Consider the following 23399-nt stretch of genomic DNA (forward strand, 5'->3'; position numbering starts at 1 on the left):
GGTGTGAGGTAGGGATCGAACTTCTTTTGCATGTGAATATCCACTTCCCCACATTATTTGTTGAAGGATGATTCTCCCTTGAGTTATCCTTATAGCTAATCTCTTTTTATTCAGGTATCTGAATTTAAGAAATTGCACAGTTGAAATAAAAGTGATACGTGGAATCAGTTGGCATCATAGTCCAAACTATTCTCTATGAATGTTTACTTTGAATCCCCACCCCCAGTAATGTGACTTTTTTGGAAAAGCAGTTTGAAACAAATAAGAATTTTGTGAATTTGCAGAGAACAATATAAACCTAACGTAGACATTTAGAGCTCTCCATTTGATTATTCCTATAGGTCAGTAAAAGCTGTTGCAGAAGGTTGTTTTCTTCTTTCTTTCCTTTCCTTCCTGCCTCTTTTTTTTTTTTTTTTTGACATTAGCTTTGGGGATGCATGGTTATTGACTGTATGACCTTGACCAAATTATTTCACTTTTTCTTTAACCTGGAAAATGTTTTTTAAAAAAATATTTTATTTATTGAAAGAGTGTGCACATGTGTGCACAAGTGGGGGGGGGCAGAGGGAAAAGGAGAGAGAGAATCCCAAGCAGGCTCCACACTCCATGCCCAGTGCAGAGCCTGACACAAGGCTCAATCCCATGACCCCGAGATCATGACCTGAGCCAAAATCAGGAGTCAGACACTTAACTGACTGAGCCACCCAGGCGCCCTAATCTGGAGAGTGTTTTTGAAGATTTCTTTATTTTGCAAGTGTGAGAGAGAGCACTCACACAAGAGCATGAGTGGGAGGAGGGGCAGAGGCAGAGCTAGAGAGAGAATCCCAAGCAGGCCCTATGTTGAGAGTGGAGCCCCATTAGGGGCTTGTTCTCAGGACCTGAGCTGAAATCAGGAGTGGGAAGTTTAACCGACTGAGCAACCCAGGAGCCCCTGGAAAATGGTTTTAATAATAATTTATATTCTTATCTCCATTCCTTATCGTTTTTCCCAAATGAAAGCAATACTTGTGCAGGTGGTTTAGGAGAATTCAGAAGGAAAAATAAAAGCCCTTCCTTTATTTCCCAGTAGATTCCACTCCTGATATAACTGCCTTTAACTATGTTTGGGTGTTTTTAGTTTTTTTCTTTAGGCTAATTCCTAAACTCAAAAACACATATTTTTCTGTATCTTGATTTTTCTTTCAATTCTGAACAGTGTCTTTTGCTTGACTTTAGTAGATATGAAGTTTAGATCATTATGTTTTCCACTTTTCCTAGCATTTTGATTTGTACCAGTTATTTTTTATTATTTTTTTTAAGTTTTAATTTAGGGGTGCCTGGGTGGCTCATCTGTTAAGCCTTTGGCTCAGGTCATGATCCCAGGGTCCTGGGATCGAGGCCCACATCGGTCAGGCTCCCTGCTCCGCGGGAAGCCTGCTTCTCCCTCTCCCACTCCCCCTGCTTGTGTTCCCTCTCTTGCTGTGTTTCTGTCAAATAAATAAAATCTTTAAAAAAACTTTTAATTTAAATTCCCATTAGGATACGGGGTAATATTAGTTTCAGGCATACAGTATTGTGATTCAGCACTTCAGTACATCAGGCAGTGCTCATCACAAGTGCCCACCTTAATCCCTATCACCTAGTTCACCCATCCCCCATCCATCTCTCCTCTGGTAACCATCTGTTTGTTATCTGTAGTTAAAAGTTTGTTTCTTGATTTGCCTCAGTTTCTCTTTTTTCCCCTTTGCTCGTTTGTTTTGTTTCTTAAATTCCACATATGAATGAAATCATATGGTATTTGTCTTTCTCTGACTTACTTTGCTTAGCATATACTCTCTGGCTCCAACTCTGTCATTGCAAATGGCAAGATTTCATTCTTTTTTATGGCTGAGTAGTATTCGTGTGTGTGTGTGTGTGTGTGTGTGTGTGTGTGTGTGTGTGTGTTATGTATATACATACATACAAACAACGTCTTCTTTATCCATTCATCTGTTGATGGACACTTGGGCTGCCTCTGTAATTTGGCTGCTATAAATACTGCTATAAATACTGGGGTGCATATATTCCTTTGAATTAGTATTTTTGTATTCTTTGGTCAAAAACCTAGTGCAATTGATGAATCGTAGATTACTTCTATTTTTAACTTTTTGAGGAACCTCCATACTGTTTTCCAGTGTGGCTGCACTAGTTTGCATTCCCACTAACAGTGCAAGTGCCCTTTTGCCACATACTTGCCAACACCTGTTGTTTCTTGTGTTGCTGATTTTAGCCATTCTGAGAGGTGTGAGGTGATACCTTATTGTAGTTTTGATTTGCATTTTCCTGATGATAAGTGATGTTGAGCATCTTTTCATGTGTCTGTTGGCCATCTATGTCTTTCTCTACCAGTTACATTTTTGTTCCTAATTCTGCTGTCAGTTGTTATTAACTTTTTGTAATAGTTAAATTTCTGTTTCTTGACCTATCAGTTTTAGAGAGTATCTCTTCAGTTCCCAGTCTCTGAGAGGATTCAGCACCCATCCATTTCCCTTTGTTTCTCCTACCTCCACTCTTCTCTTCCAGCCTTCATTTTCTCTTGTGCTGTCAAGATTTTAGCATTTATATTATGGTTTCTAACACTTTTAAACTTTTCTGTGCTTCTGTAGGAAGATTCTAGAAATTGAGTATTGGACCACCCTTTGTAGTATATATCCTGATAGAAATATCAGTCACTGTGAAACCAGATCACTTGGAGCTATAGAGGAACTTCTATTACTAAACCTGTACTCTTTGAAGGAGAAATATAATAAAGTTTCCTGCTTGAGTGAGGAGAACTCATAGAAATTATTTTTTAAATTTAATGTTATGTGTTCTCATATGCAACCATTTAAGTTTTCTTGAAGATAGGTTTTCTGGAGCTCTCAACCTTCCTATTCTAATTTGGGCAGCTTGCTTTCTAGATCTGCTGTGCAGCTGTCATCCTGGGATTACATTGCACTCCTGGATTAGGTCTTTTGCTTGACTCCCATGTCTTTTTTAAATTACTTTTTTGATATTACTGGAATATAATCTTGAGTAGTTGTTTTAGGATGGACATGTGGTGATAAACAGTCTGATTTCTTCAGTGTCTGAAAATGACTTATTGGAAGTTTAGATATAGACTTATAAGTTGGTAATCAGTTTTTCCTACCGAATTTTGAAAGCTTTGCCCTAGGAACTTAAAACACCTAGTGTTGGTAATAGAGTTTCATTACAAATCTGATGGTTATCCTTTTGTAGTCACATTGTTTAAAATCTTTGTGGTGGTGTTTTTATCTTTGGTATTTTGTGACGTGTGTTTAGTTGTAAGCCTTTTTTTTCATTCTTGGGGGTTAACTTTTTAGTTCTAAAATTCTTCAGGTGTGGGGAATATCTTTTATTTCTTTGATAATTTCTTTCCCTCCTTTCTGTTTTCTTTGAGACTTGAGGGGTGAAATTTGGACTTCTAGATTGACATGTATTTGTATATATCTGAGCATTTTCTTGATTTTGTCTTTAATATAGGATTTAGTTCAGTGATTATATTTTTAGTTTATAGAAGCTTTATTCTTTCAATAGCAACTTGTTCTCAGTTTATGGGGAAAAATACCTTGAATTCTCTGAGGAAGCAAATTCCTTTAAAAAGATCTCTTGGGACAATTCTCTCATTATAATCGTAGTTTGTGTATTTGGCTTTGCCAATTTTTTTGCCCATTTTTGTATTGGGCCATCTATTTTTTTCATACTGATTTGTGGGAGTTCATTACATATCCCAGATAATGCAAATTTTTTAATATTTAAGTTATTTAGTAAGTACAAAAGGTTGTAACAGGTAAGGTATAGGTAAATAAACATGTATGTAGCCATCATGTAAGTTAAGAAATCGTTTATTTCATTAGGTCAGCAGGGTGCCCTTTCCTGATTTTATCCACAGAATGTAGATATATAAAATTATATTTTTATCTATGTATGTAGGTTTTCATATATTTAAAAATTTTATACAAATGGAATGATCCTGTATTTGGGGTTTTTTTGGTTAATTATCATTTTTTATTTTCCATTGTGTGAATACCAGTTCATCCATTCTCTTGTTGGAAATTTGTGTAGTTTACATTTTTTTCCTATTACAGATCCCCAATTCCTTATTCAAATTTCTGAAACACAAAATGTTCTGAAAATGCAAAAAAAGAAAAATTCTATAAACGTAATCTGCACTGATTTGACACTATTTGTGATTTTTATTGATTTCATTTAGTGTAAATATTTGTATGTTTCACTGTAGAAATTCTAGGAGTAGAATTGCTGGAATTTAAGGATGTGTGCGTCTTCAGCAGTACGGGGTAATGCCACATTATTTTCCAAAGAGGATTGTATCAGTATTTGGCTTTCTCCAACAGTGTAGAAGTTTTCATTACTTAGCTTTCTTGCTGACACTTTTATCAGATTGAAAGTTTTTGCCAATGAGTAAAAATTTCAGTTGTTGGTTTTTAATTTTTCCTTTTGAATATGTAATGAAGGTGAGCATCTTTTATTATGCTTACTAACATTTTCTAAACCCTTCTGAGATTCTTTTCTCTTGTCCATGTTTGTACTAGGTTTAAAAAAACTTTTTCTTGCTAATTTGTAGTACTACAATTTGATCTGTCTGTACTTTCTGGATTCTAATCTTTTAATCTGGGCTAACAGCACCATCACATTGTCTTAAGTACTCCAACTCTGTAACAACTTTCACAAAAACAAACTTCTATTGATAATAGGGTATTCATGTAGGAAATACATGGATCATGGGAATACATCTGGATAAATTTTTTCAGTATAACCAAATGCAGATGAAGAAAACAGAACATTACCAGGACTCTAGAGACTCCCCTTGAGTTACCTCCCAGTGACTAATGTCTGTCTTCTCAAAGATAGTATTGGCTTGACAGTAGTCTTAGATTAGTTTTGTCTATTTTTTTTGAAACATATAAATGGAACTGTGTAATGTATATATTTTTTGTGTCTGACTTTTTCTCTCAATTTTGTTTGCAAGACTCATTGGTATGTAGTTGTAATTTGTTCATTCCCTTCCACTAGCAAAATAATAAGAGTTCTAGTTGCTTCACATTCTTTCTTGTCCACTCTTTTAATTTTAAACATTTTAGTGAATGTTTAGTGGCTTTAATTTGTGTTCTCCTAATGAGTAAGGATGTTAAGCCCCTTTTAATATGTTTATTGGCCATTTGGATATCTTTTGTGACATGGCTTTGCCAATTTTTTTGCCATCTATCTCTTTCATACTGATTTGTAGGAGTTCATTACATATCCCAGATAACAGCTCTTGCAGGTTATATTTTGCAAATAATCTTCTCGTTTCCCGAGCCCTGTGAGTCTATTCAAAGATCTTTCCTTCTCAACCTACCCATGGCCCTTTTCTCTTTGGCAGATATTCCCAGGGAGTTGGCCTCCATTTTCTACACTTCCCTTCTTTCCACAGCATTGGTCTTTCAGGTCCTTGCTGACTTTATAGTGCTTCAGGTTTTCAACTGGTTGTTTTTCATATTACCTTCAGTTTTTAAATTTTCATAGTGAAGGTTGGTCTCAAACAGTCGACTCAATCATTGAGGGACAAGACGTAGGCCAATTCCTTCTGCCTTGTAGTTCTTCAGGGTACTTCTTGGCTGTTTGATCCTTTGTATAATTTAAAAATCATTTTTATAAGTTATAGACACACACAAACATGCATGATCTGTTGGGATTTTGATGGTAAATGCATTGAATCTATAAATCAGTTTGGAGAAAACTAAGTTTTCTTAACCATGAACATTGTAATGTCCATTTATTTAGGTCTTTTACAATGTCTTTCATAAAGTTTTATAATTTTCTTCAACTAAGCTATTGCAAATATGTTAGATTTATTTTTAGGTACTTTATTTTTGTATCGAATGATAAATGGTATCTTTTCATAATTATATTTTCTACGTTGCTGGTGTATAGAAGTACAGTTTTGACTTTGTGTAATAACCTTGCTCTACTCCTAATTGTGATAAGTTATCTATAGAATTCTTTTGGATTTTTTGTGTAGACAGACCTATCTGTGAATAATGACCTCTCTGTTTCCTCCTTTCCAATTCTTATGCTTTTTTTTCTTTCTTTTTCTTGTCTTAATGTGCTGGCTAGGATCTCCAGTACAATGTTGAATAGAAGCGGTGATGGGGGCATCCTGATCTTGTTCCTGATTTTAAAGGGAATGCTTTCAAAGTTTCACAGTTAAGTATGATGCTTGCTGTAGGTTTATTGTAGATAATCTTTTCAGGTTAAGGATGTTCCTTTCTGTTACTAGTTTGCTAATTAAAAAAAGTCATGAATGGATGTTGAATTTTATCAAAAGCCTTCTCTGCATTTTTTGAGAAGATGATGTTTTTCTTTTGTACCTGTTAACAGGGTGAAATTTGTGTGTTTCAAGCATAAAGTCAATCCTGGTTTGTCTCTTTTTTCATTATTGGACTCAAGCTGAAGATAGTTAATTTAAGATTTTTGCTTCTAATAATTAGTAATATTGACCTATAAAAAATATACTCTTTTTCTGGAAGAATTTATGTAAGATTAGAATGATCTTTTATGTATTTGGTAGAATTCCCTGATAAAATTGTTACTGGTGTTTTCTTTGTGGGACACTGCTTAATCATTGATCAATTGCTTTGTTTATAGGATTGTTCATATTTCAATTTTTAAGCCAGTTTTGGTAGGTTATACATTCATAAGAAGTTATTTCATTCATGTTCTTGAATTTATGGTATTAAGTTGTTAATCTCTAATTTTGTAGTACCTGTAGTTAATGTCCCTTTTATCTTTCTTCTTTTAATGCCTTTTTCTCTTGATCAGTATTAAAAACACTAAAAATCTGCCAATTTTTTAAAGACTTTTCGAAGATCAAATCTTTGATTTTTTTTTATGCTTTTTAATGTATGCCTCCCCCCATTTCATTAATTTCTGCTCTTTATTTACTTTATACTTTTTTGAGGGTTTATTTTTATTTTTTCTCTAATTTCTTAAGTTGGCTGCCTTGCTTTTTAATTTTCAGCGTTTCAACATAGGTCTCCATTGTTTTCCCTGCATCACACAAGTTTTGATGTGCATTGTTTTCATTATTTTTCACTTGTGAGTATTTTTCTGTTTTTCACTGTGAATTCGAGTTACTTAAAAATTTTTATTTCCAAGCATATGGGAGTTTCTTTAGTTATTGATCTGTAAATATGTTGTAATTTGGAAGCATGATACATATGATAGGTTTTGAAATCTGTTAAGACTGTGGTCAGTTTTTATTTTTGTTTGTACTTGGAAGAGAAAGTATTTTCCAATTATAAGCACAAACTTTTATATATGTCTAGTAGTTAGGCTTGTTAATTCTGTTCATTCCATATGTTTTTAGAGAGAAGTATGTTAATCTTTTAGAAGAATATTTTTTCCCCAGGTTTTTTTATAGTTTTACTAATTTTTAAAATACATTTTAAATTGTTGCTAGTACATGAAAGTTTAAGCTTATATTTTCTTGTTGAATTGATGCTTTTAATTTCTGTATTGACTCTTTATGTCTTTGAATGCTCTTTGTGTTAATGACTACTGTTTCATATTATGCCTGTACCATTTTCTTTTGGTCAACTAGTTTTGCCCAATTTTTAAAATTCTTCCTCCCCCTACATTTTTGTGTTCTTTTAGTTTTTTCTCTCTTGTGATTAAAAATATTAATCTGTTCTAGTAATCTTGGTCTTTGTAATTTTAAATTAAGTTTTTTATTAAGAAAATTGTCAACTTACAGTTGTGAGAAGTAGTGCAGACATTTCCTATGCTTTCTACCAAGTTTCTCACAGTGGTAATATCTTGCAAAACTATAGAACAGTATCACAACAATACTTTAAGAATATTGACATTGACACAGTCAAGATAATAGACTTTCCATCACTATAAGGATCTCTCTTCTTGTCATTTTTAATGCCACACCCACTTTCTTCCCATCCCCTTAATATCTCGGACCCAGCCATCTGTTTTTCATTTCTCTGGTTTTATCTTTTACAAGAATGTTAAGTGGAATCATACAGTATGTTACCTTTTGGGCTTGGCTTTTTTCACTCAGCGTCGTTCTCTGGAGATTCATTCATGTTGTTTTATGTGTTGATAGCTCATCCGTTTTTATTGCTGAATAGTATTTCATGGTTTGGATTTGTTTAACCATTTACCTGTTGAAAGATATCCGTGTTGTTTGAGAGTTTTGGGCTGTTACGAATAAAAGTCCTTTAAGATTTCTGCATAGGTTTTTTTGTGAACATAAGTTTTAATTTCTCTGGGATAAAAGTACCCAGGAGTGCAATTCCTGGGTTGTATGGTTATTGTATATATAGTTTTTTTAAGAACCTGCCAAACTGTTTTCCAGAGTGGCTGTACCATTTTACATCCCTACCAGCAATGTATGGAGTGATCCAGTTTCTCTGCATCCTCGCCAGCATTTGGTGTTATCACTGTTTTTCATTTTAGTCATTCTGGTATGTATCTGGTGATACCTCAGTGAGATTTTAATTCGCACTCCCCTAGTGGCTAATGATAACATATTTTCATGTGCTTATTTTTTATCTGTATATCCTTATTGATGAAATGTCTCTTCATGCCTTTTGCCCTTTTTTAAATTGGATTTTTTTTTCTGTTGGGGTTTGAGAGTTCTAGATATATTCTAGATACTCATCCTTTGTTGGATAGGTGGATTGCAAATACTGTTGCCAAGCCTGTTGATTGTTTTTTCATCTTTTTAACAGGGTCTTGCAGAGCACAAGTTTTTAATTTTGGTCAAGTCTAGTGTTTATTTTTTTCTTTTGTGGCTTTTGCTTTGAATGTCAAGTCTAAGTAAACTCTTTGCCTAGCCGTAGTTCCTGAAGATTTTCTTTTGTGTTTTTTTCCTAAAAGTTTCATAGTTTTATTCTAACGTTTAAGTTCATGATCCATTTGGAGTTAATTTTTGTATAAAATGTAAGACATAGTTGGATGTATAATTTGCTTCAGCACCATTTGTTGAAAGGCAGTCTTTCCTCCATTGAGTTACTTTTCCACCTTTGTCAACTATTTTGGCATATTGTGTAGGTCTGTTTCTGGGTTCTCTGTTCTGTTCCATAGACCTGTGTGTTACCTTTGCTAATACCACATAGTCTTGATTACAGAGCCAAGTTGTGAAATGGAATGGACTAATTTCTCTCTATTTTTTCCAAATTGTTGTCACTCTTCTAGTTCCTTTGCCTTTCCATATAAATTTTAGAATAATCTTAAATATAAAAACGTCTTAGTGGGATTTGGGTTGAAATTGTGTTAAATCTGTGTCCGTTTAGGGAAAATTGATGTCGGTTCTTTGTTGAGTGTTAAAAGCCATTGGAGAATCCATTCATTTAAATTTTCTTAGACTTCTTTTATTAACTTTTTATAGTTTTCGGTATACAAGTCCTGTATGTGTTTTGTTATATTTGTAAACATGTATTTTCACTTTTTTGGAGTGATTATAAGTAGTACCATGTTTTTAACTTCTTTCCGTATGTTCTTTGTTAGTGTGTAGGGATGTGGTTGGTATTTGTGTGTTGCTCTTGTCTCCTGCAACCTTGCTGAACTCAGTTACTGGTTCTAAGAGTCGTTTTATAGATACTTTGGGATCTGCAAATACAGGCAATTAAAATTTTTTTTTTCTTCCCAACCTGTATGCCTTTTATTTCCTCTTGTTTTTTCCCTTATCCAGAACTTACAGCACTATCCTGATTAATATGGTGAGAATTGACATTCTTGTCTTGTTCCCAATCTTAGCTAATGCATTCAGTCTTTTACCATTAAGTGTAATGTTAGCTATAGATTTTTTTTGTAGGTGATTTCTATCAAGTTGAGGAAGTTCTCTGTTCCTGTTCTTCTGAGAATTTTTATCATGACTGGGTGTTGAGTTTGTCAAATGCTTTTTCTGCATTGACTGTTATGATCATGTGGCTTTCTTTTTTTAGCTATTAATAAGGGTGTACTACCAAAAAAAAGAGCGGGCGTATGCTATATTGATTTCAAACATTGAACCAGCCTTGTAGTCCTGGAATAAACCTCACTTGGTCGTGGTATATAATTCTTTTTATGTATTACTAAATTCTGTTTGCTAACATTTTGTTAAGTGTTTTGGCATCTATATTTGTGATGGTTTGTAGTCTTATTTTTCATACTGTTTTTGTTTAGTTTTGCCATCAGGGTAATGTTAGCTTTATAAAATGAATTTGGAAGTATTCTCTCATCTTCTATTTTCTGGAAGAAATTAGATAAAAGAAACTAGATCAGATTGGTGTTAATTCTTTAAGTGTTTGGGTAGAATTCTCCAGTAAAACCATTTAGGACTGATCATTTATTTTTTGGGAGTTTTATTTTTTTGAAGATTTTATTTGAGAGCATGAGTAGCAGGGGGAGGGACAGAGGCGGAGAGAGAATCTCAAGCCGACTCCATGCTGAGTGTGGAGCCTCATGTGGGGCTTGATCTCACGACCCTGAGATCATGACCTGAGCCAGAATCAAGAGTTGGACGCTTAACTGAGCCACCCAGGTGCCCATATCTTTGGGAATTTTAAAATTATGAATTAAATTTCCTGAGTAGTTGGAGGGGTATTCAAGTGATCTATTTCATATTGTGTGGGTTTCCTAATTTGTATTTTTCAAGGAATTGGTCCTTTTCATATAAATTGCCAAATTCATGTGTATAGTTCTTAGTATTCCTGTATTTTTTTGATGTTTGTGGGTTTCTGTGGTGATATTCACTAATTTTGCTGTTTTAATTGGAAAGTTTATTTCATTTTTATTTGTTGGGATTATTGGTATATTTGCATTTATCCTTACTCCTTCATTTTGTGCTATCCTACGTTTTCTGTGCTTTGTCTCCCCATCTGTTCTGTTGCCGCCTTTTGGGCTGATTTTTTTTCTGCCCTCTTTCTCATGTTTTCTGCCATTTACATGTGTGAAATTACATTGCTTGTTTTGTTTTCTCACATACTCTTGGAGTTTTCTTGAAATTTTAATACATGTCTGTAAGTCTAAAACTATCTTTTCCTTTCTTACAGAATACTTTAAACTGCTTCCCACTCTGCCAACTTACATGCATGCTATTGCCGCACAGTTTTGTTCTCATTTCTTAGCCTTAAAAATCTGATATTAGAATTTTATACAATAAATGTTTGTTTAAGCTAATCACTTTCCTCCCTGGGGCTTGTCATTTTCTTTGGTCATCGTTCTGCTATGTTAGATTCCTTTAGATTCTTCTGGTTCAGCATTGATGGGCTTTTTACTTTCCCTTCCCCTGTGTTAGACACGCTTTCTTACTCATGGCTTTTGCACCTGCTGCATCTGAGGTCTTGGAATGCTTTTCCTCAGATATTCTTTGGGTGTCTTCTTAATTCTTCAGTTACTTATTCAGTTACCTCCTGAGGAAGACTTCTCTTTGAAAATGCAAATCTTTTATCTCCTTATTCTGTTTTCTTTTCTTCCATTATTTTTGTCCTTTGTATTCATCACCATCTGCCATACTATAGATTTTATTTTTTATGGTAAATTTTAATCTGTCAAGCTCCTCAACTCAGTCATTCATTGGAATTTCATTATATTTATAGAATTTAGGGGCATTGACATCTTTTCAGTATTTACTGTTTTAATCTAGTAACAGGATACATTTCTTAATTTATTCAAGGGTTCTTTTATGTCTTGTTTTATGTGGCTATTGGAAAATTTTTAAATTTATGCCTTTGCATTTTAGATATTGTTATTAGATTTTTTTTTTTTTTAAATACTGTTTTTCCTGATCAGTCACTTGAAAATCTGTTTGATGTATAGGTAACTCAGTGAATTTTCTTAACTTATTATTAGGTCTTATTTTTCAGTGGATTTTTAAATATTTTCAGTGTAGAAAGTTCTGTCATTTGTAAATTACAAATATTGCTTCTTTTAAAATCTGTATTGTCTAGACACTTTAGAATAATCTTAAATGAGAAAACATCTTTTATAGGTTATTTCTATTTTATCTTTAAAGATGATATTTGTTCTTGATTTCTGATAGCTACCCTTTCTCATGTTAACAGAGTTTCATTCGATTCCTGTTTATTGAGAGGTTTTATCAGTAATGGGTAGGACTTATTCAAATGCCCTTTTGGCATTTATGCAGATTAATCATATGGCTTTTTTTGAGCCAATAAATCTTTTTGTATTGCTTTCCTTTAACAATTTTCAGAATAACGAGTTGGTTTCTCAACATCCTGTAACAGAAATCAGTGAGGGTTTTTTTTTTAAGTATTGTTATGAACAAATGATTTTTAATATATTTGATGTGTTTGAACTGAAGCAGTATTGTTCTCTTTGATGGTTAGATTGTCTTGTCTTGGGCTACTGAATTGTTTTCTGTGTCCTTCTGACAAGATTCCAGTAGTCTTTGATAACTTCTTTGCTTTCTGGTATGATAAAATGTTCTAGGCTCATCTTGGGGATTTTCTACCCCAGACTTGCAATTAGCTATTTACTCAAGGAACCTCCGTTCCTTTTGTTGGAAATGGTATTTATACCACAATCTGTTTTTCCCTGCCTCAAACGATTTTTGCTTGATTAAATCTAGAATACTTACAGATTTATGGAAAAGTTGGGAAGATAGTGTAGAGAGTTGCTATATAACCCACAACTAGTTTCCTCCATTCAAGCAAACTTTTTACTGTGGAAACATTCTTACAAGGTAGAGAATTCCCCTTGTGCCCTGTATCTAGCTTCAGCAATGATCAACTCTTTGTTTTTTTCGTGTCTCCACTCATTCCCCCCAATAATTTTTTTTTCAAGTTTCAGGTAATATTTTTTATTATTTTCTTAATCGAGGTATTATTGATGTATAACATATAGTTTCAGGAGTACAGTATTTGTATGCGTTGCAAAGTGATTACCACAATAAATCATCACTTTACAGTTACCAAAAATATTTTTCTTGTGATGATAACTTTTAAGATCTCTCAGCAACTTTCAAATATACAATAATTCATGGTTTGTTTGTTTTTTATACAAATACAACATGGTTTGTTGTATTTTAATTCTTTACTCTTTTTGAGGGTGTTTGTTACTTTTTTGTTTTTTGAACTACTTAATTGTAAATTTTGTATAATAATAGAAGCATTTAGGGAGATGTTCTCCATAGCTTTGGCTTTATTTATAGATTTTGAAATGTATTCTCTTTATTGTTTCTCTTAATAGTTGATTTTCAGTTTTGATTCCTTCAGCCTGAGAGTTAATTTAGTCATTGTGTTGTAAGGAAGAGATCCACCTATGGTCTCTCAAGTAAAAGGGATTTAATTATAGGGAAAATGTGAATTCACAGGGATACAGTGCTAGGAACTAAGGCCTCCTATAACCTCTGAAATGGGCAGAAGTTAGGAATTGTAGTATCTTTCTAATTTGTTGCATAGTTTCTCTTACGGGTTGGTCAGTCCTTTGATGTATTGATTATATATCTGGTGGCTTTTCTTTGTCCATTACTACTTATAAGTGAAGATGTAAATTGTTTTAATATTATAGTTGGGATAGGCAGTGTTAATAATGTGATCTATCAGTTTCCCTCAGCAGTTCCTTTCCTTACCTCGTATTATACATCCTAGCGGATGGAGTATCTATTTACAAAGTTTGTGTTGATCTTTACCATGACTTCCAACCTATTAGAACTTCCCCAAATTCCAGACTGCTTGTGCAATTTCCATCTTATATTTAAGAGTTAAGAGCAGTCTCAGGGAAATCTTTTTACTCATTGGTTATTGCATGTAACTGTCATATTTACTTCCTTAATGAGGTTTTCTAAATATAGCACCTTCAGCTTGCCTTCACTCTTCTTTTTTTTTTTTTTTTAAAGATTTTATTTATTTATTTGACAGAGAGAGACACAGCGAGAGAGGGAACACAAGCAGGGGGAGTGGGAGAGGGAGAAGCAGGCTTCCCGTGGAGCCGGGAGCCCGATGTGGGGCTCGATCCCAGGACCCTGGGACCATGACCTGAGCTGAAGGCAGGCGCTTAACGACTGAGCCACCCAGGCGCCCTTGCCTTCACTCTTCTATGTGATGTTCCAATTATATGATGACCCAGCTTTAATTTTTTTAAATAATATTGTTGTTACTTAAATTTGATAAACAAGGTTGATTTAAAGTCCTAGTCTTTTTTTTTAATGTTTTTTCTTTTTTAAGATTTTATTTATTTTTGCGAGAGGGAGAGAGCACATGGTGAGCATGAGCAGGGGGAGGGGCAGAGGGAGAAGCAGACTCCCTGCTGAGCAGGGAGCCCAGTGGGGGACTTGATCCCAGGACCCTGGGATCATGACCTGAGCCGAAGAAGGCAGACGCTTAACTGATTGAGCCACCCAGGCGCCCTAAAGTCCTAGTCTTAATTTATATTATCTTTTGTTTAGAAATCCAGATTGTTTATATATCTTTTTAAAAATCAGTCTGGCCAACGTATTTCTGTCTGGTTCATAGAATTTCCTTAAAATCAGTTAGCAAGCATTTACTGAGAATTTCTTTTGTGTAGAGCATTTAGCAATTGTCACTGAAGTATTAGAAGACAGACTTTGGGAGGCATCAGGGTGGACTGGATAAAGTCCACTTGGAAAAAATTATACGAAAGATATAGATAGTGGAGGTTGGTGGAGAACAGTAGCTAAAATCCCTTCTTGGTAGGGATAGCAGGATCATCTTACCTGGTGACAGCTGAAATTTGGTTGAAGACTTAGTTAAGGTGCTGCCTATGTTTGTTTGCTTTTTAAGAAGAAATGGGATCCAGCAGGGTTGCCAAGAAAAACATAGTCCTAGAATTTGACTTAGTAAGCTCCCTAGAGAAGAGAGTATCTTAATAGTGAATGCTAAATAGAGGAGAGTTTTGTTGTTATGTGTTTTTGAATATAAATAGGGTGACCAGAGGGATGAAGTGACTTTTCCAGTATCCTGAGTCTGGATGCCAGGATTTGACCTACATGTGACTATTGATTGCTGTTGTGAAGTTTCCCACGGGGTATCGTGGGCTCACAGCCGCCCCTTTTCAGTAGTACTTCATCTTTGCAGCATTTTGCAATACAGAGACCATCCTTGTCTGCTGTCCTTTCCTTTGCCCTTCCCCAAACTGGGGGATTTCTTTTTGCTTCAGAATGTCCTGATTCTGCATTCATGTTGTGAGCCCTTATCTGTTTCTTTCTTTTTGTTTGTATATTTACAATAGCTAATAGGGTCAGTTGCATTAGCATTCTTTGCCAAATAAAGTTATCATTGGAAATAAGTGGCATGAGACCTCCCAGAAATTCCATTTTGAGAGCCAAGCTTAGGGTGACTTTGTGTTCTTTTTTGTCATTTCTGTAAAACAAGTCTCCTTAAAACAAAGAATAATGTGAAAATAAGTAGAAGGAGGGAAGCAAAGTAACGAATTCTGAGTTAAATTTCTTTAGAAAATATCCCGGATGTATTGTATGTGTTTGACTGCCTTTGTTAGTGTTCTCGCGATTTAATGTTGCTTACGCTACTGTAGTATAAGCCAACTTGAATTGAAGTATTGGGATTGGGGACTTTGGGAAAGATGCGTTGTGTTCTTGCTTGGCAAGACACTTGAGAAAGCTGTCATAGTCCTTTTTATCCACGAAACCTTGAGTAAACTGTAACATCTTGACATAGGCCAAGAATTTTCTTGTTTTTCATCTTTGTTGTCCATTGCATTGGGATAAGATAGATAAAATCTTCATTTTAACACATGGAGGAAGTGTAGCGATTTGAAGTGTAATGACCGTGCGTTGTGCTGTATGTTGCTATTAGAGTGTGATTTAGAGCTGCACTGTCCAGTGTGGTAGCTGCTGGCTGCATGAGGCTCTGAAGCACTTGAAATATGGTTAGATAGGCTCCAACTGTAAAATACACTGGATATTGAAGACTTAGTATTAAAAAATGTCTCATTGACACTTTTAAAAAATGGATTTTTTTTTATGATTTATTTATTAATCTTAGAGAAAGAAAGAGCAAGTGTGCCCACATGCGGGGGAAGTGGCAGAGGGAGAGGGAGAGAGAAGCTCAGGCAGACTCCCCACTGAGTGAGGAGCCCAACATGGGGCTTGATCCCACAACCCTGAAAATCATGACCTGAGCTGAAACCAAGAGTCGGACGCTTTACTGACTGAGCCATGCAGGCACCTCAGAAAAGATGGATTATTTTTAAATCACAAAAATTGGTTACATGTTGAAATAATTTTTTTGATATATTGGATTAAATAAAGCATATTAAAATTTTAACTTTTAACGTAGCTACTAGAAAATTTAGAGTTAAATATGTGATTCCTTTTTCTACTGGACAGTGCTAGTTGAGTATAAAAAATGGTTGCTAGGATTACAACTTAATGGTCTCTGACTTGTGTGATATGAGATATGGAGACACAGTATATGAGATAGAATTATGATACAGTTGTACATCCGGATTACTTTGATATGTTTAAATTTGTTTGCTTTTTAGAAAACTAGCAAGTATTATTCCTGACTACTATTTAAAAGTCATTGCTTCAGGGCTATCAGTGAGACTTAAAAGTGCAGAACAGAGGACTTCTTTGACTTGGTACCAGCTGTAGGTGTTGCCCCTGCAGACCTACCAGGTTGAGAAGGAATCCCACGGAGCTCTGGAGTGTTAACTCAGAGAGGAGGGGTGGGCAAAGTTTCCTTAGGGTCAGTTCCAGGTCTTACTCTTCATTCTGACTAGATGGGGCACTTGTGTACAAGTAAATCTGACCCAAGTGTGGTTTAACCTCCCAAGTTCTGAAACTCACCAAGTAGGTGGACTTAAGAGGCAGCAAATAATTAAAAGTATTTGTTAGGTTTTGTTGAATAAATAGATGGTGAAATGTGAAGCAAGAACCGCATATAACCTTCATTTCACACCCAAGAACAACAAACAACATTTTTCTCATCAGCTGTGGATTTCACTTGTTTTAGAAGTATGATAAATAAGATGTATGTGGTTTTTAGCTTTAATATTTAAAAATAACTTACTTTCTTATGTTGTCTGTTCCTTAATTGAGTTGGGGTGAAAAATTCATTGGATTTTTGGATCATAATTTTGTCTTGATTTTGTAGATTTACTATTTAGCATTGGAAGTTATGCATATAATTTTGCAAAAATCAGATTTTTTGTTTGGTTAATTTATGACCTTACTGTAACAAACATTACATTGTGTGTTGATAAGGCTTAATTTTGAAAAGGAAATTTTCATTGGTTATAAATTTCATAATCATAGAGCAAATACGGGTTTATGCTTGAGCATCATCAGATAGTGAGGTGGTTAGTAGAAACTGATAGACCATAGATTATCAAAATTAATAATACAGCAAACCATAATTAATACCATGACTTGAATGTAACTTGGGCGGGCAGTGGCTCTATAAATAGGATCAATTCTAAGTGGTATGTGAAAATGCTGGGTACTAGCATATAGCAGGCGATAAAATGCTGGTAAAATCGGATTTTACAGTATATTTTAGATGGGGTTTTTATATGCTTGAGGGGACTCTTGGCTTATGTCCTTTTTTTTTTTTCCTTCTTTCCTTTTAGAATATGGTTTCTAGCTTTAGGGTTTCTGAACTACAAGTGTTACTAGGCTTTGCTGGACGGAATAAAAGTGGACGCAAGCATGACCTCCTGATGAGGGCGTTGCATTTACTGAAGAGCGGCTGCAGCCCTGCGGTTCAGATTAAAATCCGAGAATTGTACAGACGCCGATACCCACGGACTCTTGAAGGACTTTCTGATTTATCCACAATCAAATCTTCGGTTTTCAATTTGGATGGTAGCTCATCACCTGTAGAACCTGACTTGGCCGTGGCCGGAATCCACGCGCTGCCTTCATCGTCAGTTACACCGCACTCACCGGCCTCTCCTGTTGGTTCTGTGCTGCTTCAAGATACTAAGCCCACGTTTGAGATGCAGCAGCCGTCTCCCCCAATTCCTCCTGTCCATCCTGATGTGCAGTTAAAGAACTTGCCCTTTTATGATGTCCTTGATGTTCTCATCAAGCCCACGAGTTTAGGTAAGTGTTAGAGAAATTAGTTCCTTCCAGATGAGAGAATAACTAAAACAAGAGGCCTTCAACTAGTGATTAATGATTAGTACTCTAAAATTGAGACATTAATGCCAAATAAATGCCAGATAAAAAATATTGGCAACCATGAATGAAATCTAGTGTAGAACTGCTAATTCATCATGCCAGCATTTTTATGGCTTAGAACTCAAATTACTTCTGTGTGTGTGGGAACAGGTACTACAAATATTGCTTGCTGTCTGTAATTTGTGTTTTGGTGTTTTTACAGAGATTTAGTTTCTGTTTAACATAGTGTTTAAACTGTTTTCCTAAGAAATAAACGTTTTATACTTAATTTGACACGTGGAGTTTGACAAACGTATTTAGCTTTTTTAATATCTGACAAGTGCTCAGAAAATGTAATAAATTTTATCATTACCAAAAATTGATACATGGAACTTTAACAAATTCTTACCTACATAATGGCTTCTTTGTTATGGTATGATTTCTTATTGCCTAATGAAATTATTTACAGAGGTATTTGGAATTTTTGATGAAATAAATTGTTTAGGGAATGGCATTTCATAGTTAATTTGGGAGTTTTTTTTTTTTTTCCTCATCCTGGGAAAGACTCTTTTTATTTCAGGTCATTTGAGAACGCTCTTAAATATATCAATATGTTCTTTTCCTTTTGTAGAGGATTATGCTGCTGTATATCTTGAAGGAAATTTTGAGGGGTAGGACTGGGGTTAATGGAGTCAGTACGGCCTGATTGATGGCAGGCCACGGTGGCTGTGCTTTTCCCAGCCCCTTTCTCCTTGCTTTAAATGTTTTAATTTAGCAATACTTAGCCAGGCAGGTAAAGTAATGCATTATCCCTTCATTATATTCATTATGAAGTAAGGATTGTGTTTACGTTTTATTATTTGTACAAAGTTCTATGAGTAAACTACTGCATCAAAGAGTAAGAACATTTTAATTTTAGACTCTTGATAACATGTTGTTGAAGTTTCCAGAAAAGCTGTGCCAGTTTACATTACAGGAACAAAGTGAGAGAATGTCTCTCATTGCCTTTCTTCCTGCCTTTATTAGGTGTTATTAAAAACAAATCTTGGTGATTTTGACTGGTGAAAGCTTGTATCTTGTTTAGATTTTTTTGTTTTTAAAATTAATAACTGCAGTAAACATTTTTAAATGTTTATTACCCAGTTGCCTTTCTTTTGTGCTTTTACTTTCTTTCTTTTTTTTTTTTTAAACAGGTTCATTTATCTGGTTAAAATGGTTCCATAATTCTTTTTATTTCTACCTTTGTCATGGTTTTTGGTTTATACCAGTGGACCATATCATGGCTCAGTCCCATGTTTCTTTCTCAGCAGTTATTGCAAATTTATTTTTTTTCTTTTTGTATGTATTTTGAGAAAGATTCAGATTGGTAATATGCTTAGGTGCCCCTACCTCATGGGACTCCTCAGGAGTATGGCTAAGGTGAGGCTGGAGAAGGTATAAGAGGGCCTGTGGGGTTGCAGTTGCAGTGGAAGGGACTGAAAAAGACCTGGTTGCGTGCCTCGAAAGAAGATGCAGCCATGTGTCTTCTCTACTCATCAGCATCAGTGGTGCACCAGGCTCTGTGATTTTCTTTCCTTATTTCCCTGTTTAGTTCAAAAATAGAAATTGGAGTTTTCTGCTTTTCTGTATTTCATAGCGTTTCTCTTTCATTACCTTCATAAGGTTAAAGGAGAGTAGTAGGCTTTTTATAAGTTTACTAAAATAAAATTTTCCTATCTGATTTCACTTAGATAAAATAATTTTGTATTTTATGTTGAAGAGTGGCTAAGAAAAACCTGCCTTTTGCTCATAGTTTAAATTAGAATGTAAGAGATAACATATAACCTTAGGGCTTATGAAATAACTTTTATCCCTGAGCTAAAAACTCTCTATACATATGTTTTTCAAGAGTCCTGCCTATCATTGTTTTTATGAATTTATAAACTGATTCTTGTTTTAAAACAATAAACATTTCCTTATCTTGCCTCCCCTAAGGAGAAAAAGAAAAGAATTTTCTTAATGTGTGTAATCTTGTTTTGTCAGATTGATAAAACAGTGATCTAAGAAATGCTCTTTTAGACTTGGAGGTAAAAAGTTAGAAAATCCACATCAGCATGTAGTCTGCCAAATGAAAGTGGAAAAAACTTAATCATTTCTAGTAATGACCTTTAATTGAAAACTTTCAGTGTCACAGTGTCTAAAGCAGTGTAATGACATCCAGAAGTTTCCTTAATTTTTATTGTTTTATAATACTGAAAATATACATAAAAATAGAAATTCTGGGGAAGTCCATTTGTTTGGAATCCTGCTATAGAGAAACCTGTTTACATTTGGGGATTGAGAATTAAAAATCCTCAGGAATCAAAAGAGATATCAAATCCATATTTCAAAGCACATATTCTTGACATCTGCGAGCCAGTCTGTGTATTCTTGATTTTATATACAGTTGATTAGATGATTTCTAAGCCATCAACATATTGTTAAGTAGGAATTAATTGACAACATGAGAGAGACTAGAAGAGCCATGGTAGAAAAAATAGACACAAGAGGTCAAAATATGTTACTCCCAAACCTCTTGGTATATTGAAACCAATAGCCCGTTAGTAATGAGGGAGTTGCTATTACAGCATGGCCCATGTATTGATGCTAAAAAAAGAACCCAAGAAACAACCATGATGTATATATTCTATTAAAAGAGATACATTGTAATACAGTTTTCTAGTTTGGAATTATTTCTATTCAGCATGGTTAAAATAAAAATATTTTAGCATTTAAAATGGTAAACTGTGGCATCTGAAAAATAAGAGTGTACACAATACTAAATGAGGTTCTCTGTAGCTGAGGTTTTTATAACAAATGGATAATACCAAAATTCAAAAACTAACAGAAATCTCTGTTCTCCTCCCTTATATAGCTGTTCTGATTTGCTTTCACAAGCCGTCTTTCTCTCTTCTTCTCTTCTCTTTTCTTTCTCTCGTCTTTTTCCTTCTTTTTTTTTTATGACAACTTTTGAAGATGAAATCCCTTTGGGAATTTTGTATTTAAGAAATTTGTCTATATTTAATCTGTACAAAAAAGAATATATATAAAACATGAAAGTATAAAAAACATCAGTGAAATGAACACTAGTGAAACCACTACCTAGTTTTGTTTTTTGTGTTTGTTTTGTTTGTTTTTTAAAGTTGGCTCTAGCATGGAGCTAGTGCGGGGCTTGAACTCAGGACCATGAGATTGTTACCTGAGCTGAGATCAAAAGTCAGATGCTTAACTGACTGAGCCGCTCCGGTGTCCCCCCAACTGCCTGGGTTTTTAAAAAGAAACATTGGCAGTATCGTCACGCCATCTCCTTGCCTTTTCTGAGTTAAATCACTATTCTGAGTTTATGTTCCTCTCCTTTTCTTGTTTTACAATATATGTGTTTAAAAAAAAGTAATGTTTCTCATCCAGGTACTAACCAGGCCCGACCCTGCTTAGCTTCCGAGAGCAGACGAGATCTCTTCTGTGACTAGCTCTTTTTGTTCGCTCTGTTTTATAAGCTTTGTATGTTGCTACATCTAGCTGTTTGGTATTTTGTGAAATACCTTCAATGTATTTTGAGCCTTTAATTCCTTAAAACTTCTTCATTGTGCTTTTCAGATTACAAAAGTAATTTATGCTAGTAACTGAAAATTCAAACATCATAGAAATATAACAGAAAGGAAAGGTCCCTTATAAAGTCATATATTATCCAACTAGGGTTGTATCAATAGTAAACTTTTTCTGCATATGTTTAGTCATCTTCTTTCTCTTCCTATTCATTAAAAAGGCTTTTTCCATCTGCAGAGCTACTTTGCCACATTTCTAGTGAGAAAGGACACTGTTCTACTAGTATCCTCTGCCAGTAGCACCTCCTGGAGTTCTGCATTGTGATAATATTTCTTAACAGTGTTTCTTGGAAATACAGATTTGTGGGTTAAATAGACCTGTTATCTTGTAGATGTACCATCACTTAACCAGTATTCCGTGGTGGACATTTTCAGTGATTCTCAGTTTTTCATTTATTTGAAAGTATTTTAGTACACAGCATTGTGAGTCACTATTCTTGCAGTTTTTTAGACATTGCTGCTGTTAGCATTTTTGCATATGTGCTTCTGAATACTTGGGTGAATATTTATGAAGTATAATGCCTCTGTGAAGTTAGTCAAAGAGTATAAGTACTTAGTATTTTGATATTCAGCTTTTGTTTCAGCAATTGCTTCAGAAGCCTTGTGCCCATTTATAATCCAGCAGTGTATGAATGTATTAATTTTTTCTATCCCTCATCAGCATCGGTCTTTTAATTTACTATTGGTCTTTTAATCTTTAATCTAAAAGATGAGAAATTAATAAGAATCAACATCTTTTCATATTCTTAAATTCCTGATTATTAGGAAATACTCATTAAGCTTTCGGGTACAGTTGAATAGGTTTAAAGTGATGTGCAACTAATGGAAAGCCATTAAAATAGAACCTCACTTCTAAGGAGTTTGGATAAATTCAGACACTGTACACATTTTTATTAACCCAGTTAACGAGTATATAATGAGGATTTAATTTGGGTATGGTCATGTAGTCTAATTGTGGAGAAGCCAGAAGTATAAGATGGCCATTAGGAAGTTTGTTACCTAGCTGGGGAGGTAGTATTAACACGAGAGCAAGAAGCAATGAGGTATGTGCCTGTATGATGAAGAACTATAAATTGTGTATCTGAAACTCACATATTTTGTAGGCCTCAGGAATGGGGAAGTCAGTGAAGACTTCTTGGAGTAGGAGTGAGACTTGAAGGAGCTTTGAAGTATGAATTTGTCTACTTTGAATTAATGGCATTTATAGGAGAGGAAACACCAAGGAAGGGGAGAACTGTGAGTAGTCACAGGAGTAGAAATGAAAGTGGCATAGTTAGGAGACCTGACTGAGGAAGCTGTTTTGAATAGAGAGTAAGACTTGGGGAGACAAGGGAAATGTAGGTTTGCGAGGGAAGAGGAGGGGCCGTTGTTATGGAGACGCTTATAGATAAGGGAGCTTAGACTGGGTTCATTCTGAAATAGGACGCTGCTGAGCAGTTTTGAGCAGAGAAAGGGTGATGATAGTGCTGCTAAGGGAGACCAGCTCTGCACTTGTGTTCTGATGGGAGACTGCAGAGAGGCAACGTTGCTATTTCATTTGTACCAAATGTAATAGTTCTGAGTAGGATGGTGGTAGTGAAAAGGGAGAGGAAGCAGCCGATAAGAACATTTTAGAAAGCAGGACTTAATGACTAATAGGATATAGAGGCTGAAGAAGA

The 23399-nt window shown here is 34.8% G+C and overlaps 1 protein-coding gene across 8 annotated transcripts in view; it reads left to right on the top strand.

Annotated features, from left to right (window-relative positions):
* PIAS2 (protein inhibitor of activated STAT 2) overlaps positions 1 to 23399 on the top strand; it is an 85868-nt gene that overhangs the window by 6329 nt on the left and 56140 nt on the right. For 5 of the 8 annotated variants that reach the window (XM_088019625.1, XM_088019622.1, XM_088019623.1 and 2 more), the window contains exons 2-4: positions 6136 to 6224; positions 8389 to 8495; positions 17587 to 18061. In XM_088019625.1, the coding sequence (XP_087875751.1) occupies positions 6149 to 6224; positions 8389 to 8495; positions 17587 to 18061 (658 nt within the window). In that variant the 5' untranslated portion in view covers positions 6136 to 6148. Of the gene's footprint in view, positions 1 to 6135; positions 6225 to 7047; positions 7117 to 8386; positions 8496 to 17586; positions 18062 to 23399 lie in introns of those variants that run through there. The other 3 variants (XM_088019624.1, XM_088019629.1, XM_088019628.1) reach the window with 3 other exon arrangements.

The sequence above is a fragment of the Eumetopias jubatus genome, unplaced genomic scaffold (genome assembly GCF_037043125.1).
Source record: "Eumetopias jubatus isolate StellerSeaLion01/CBP00866 unplaced genomic scaffold, mEumJub1_p1.0 scaffold_16, whole genome shotgun sequence".
In the NCBI taxonomy this organism is placed as follows: Eukaryota; Metazoa; Chordata; class Mammalia; order Carnivora; family Otariidae; genus Eumetopias; species Eumetopias jubatus.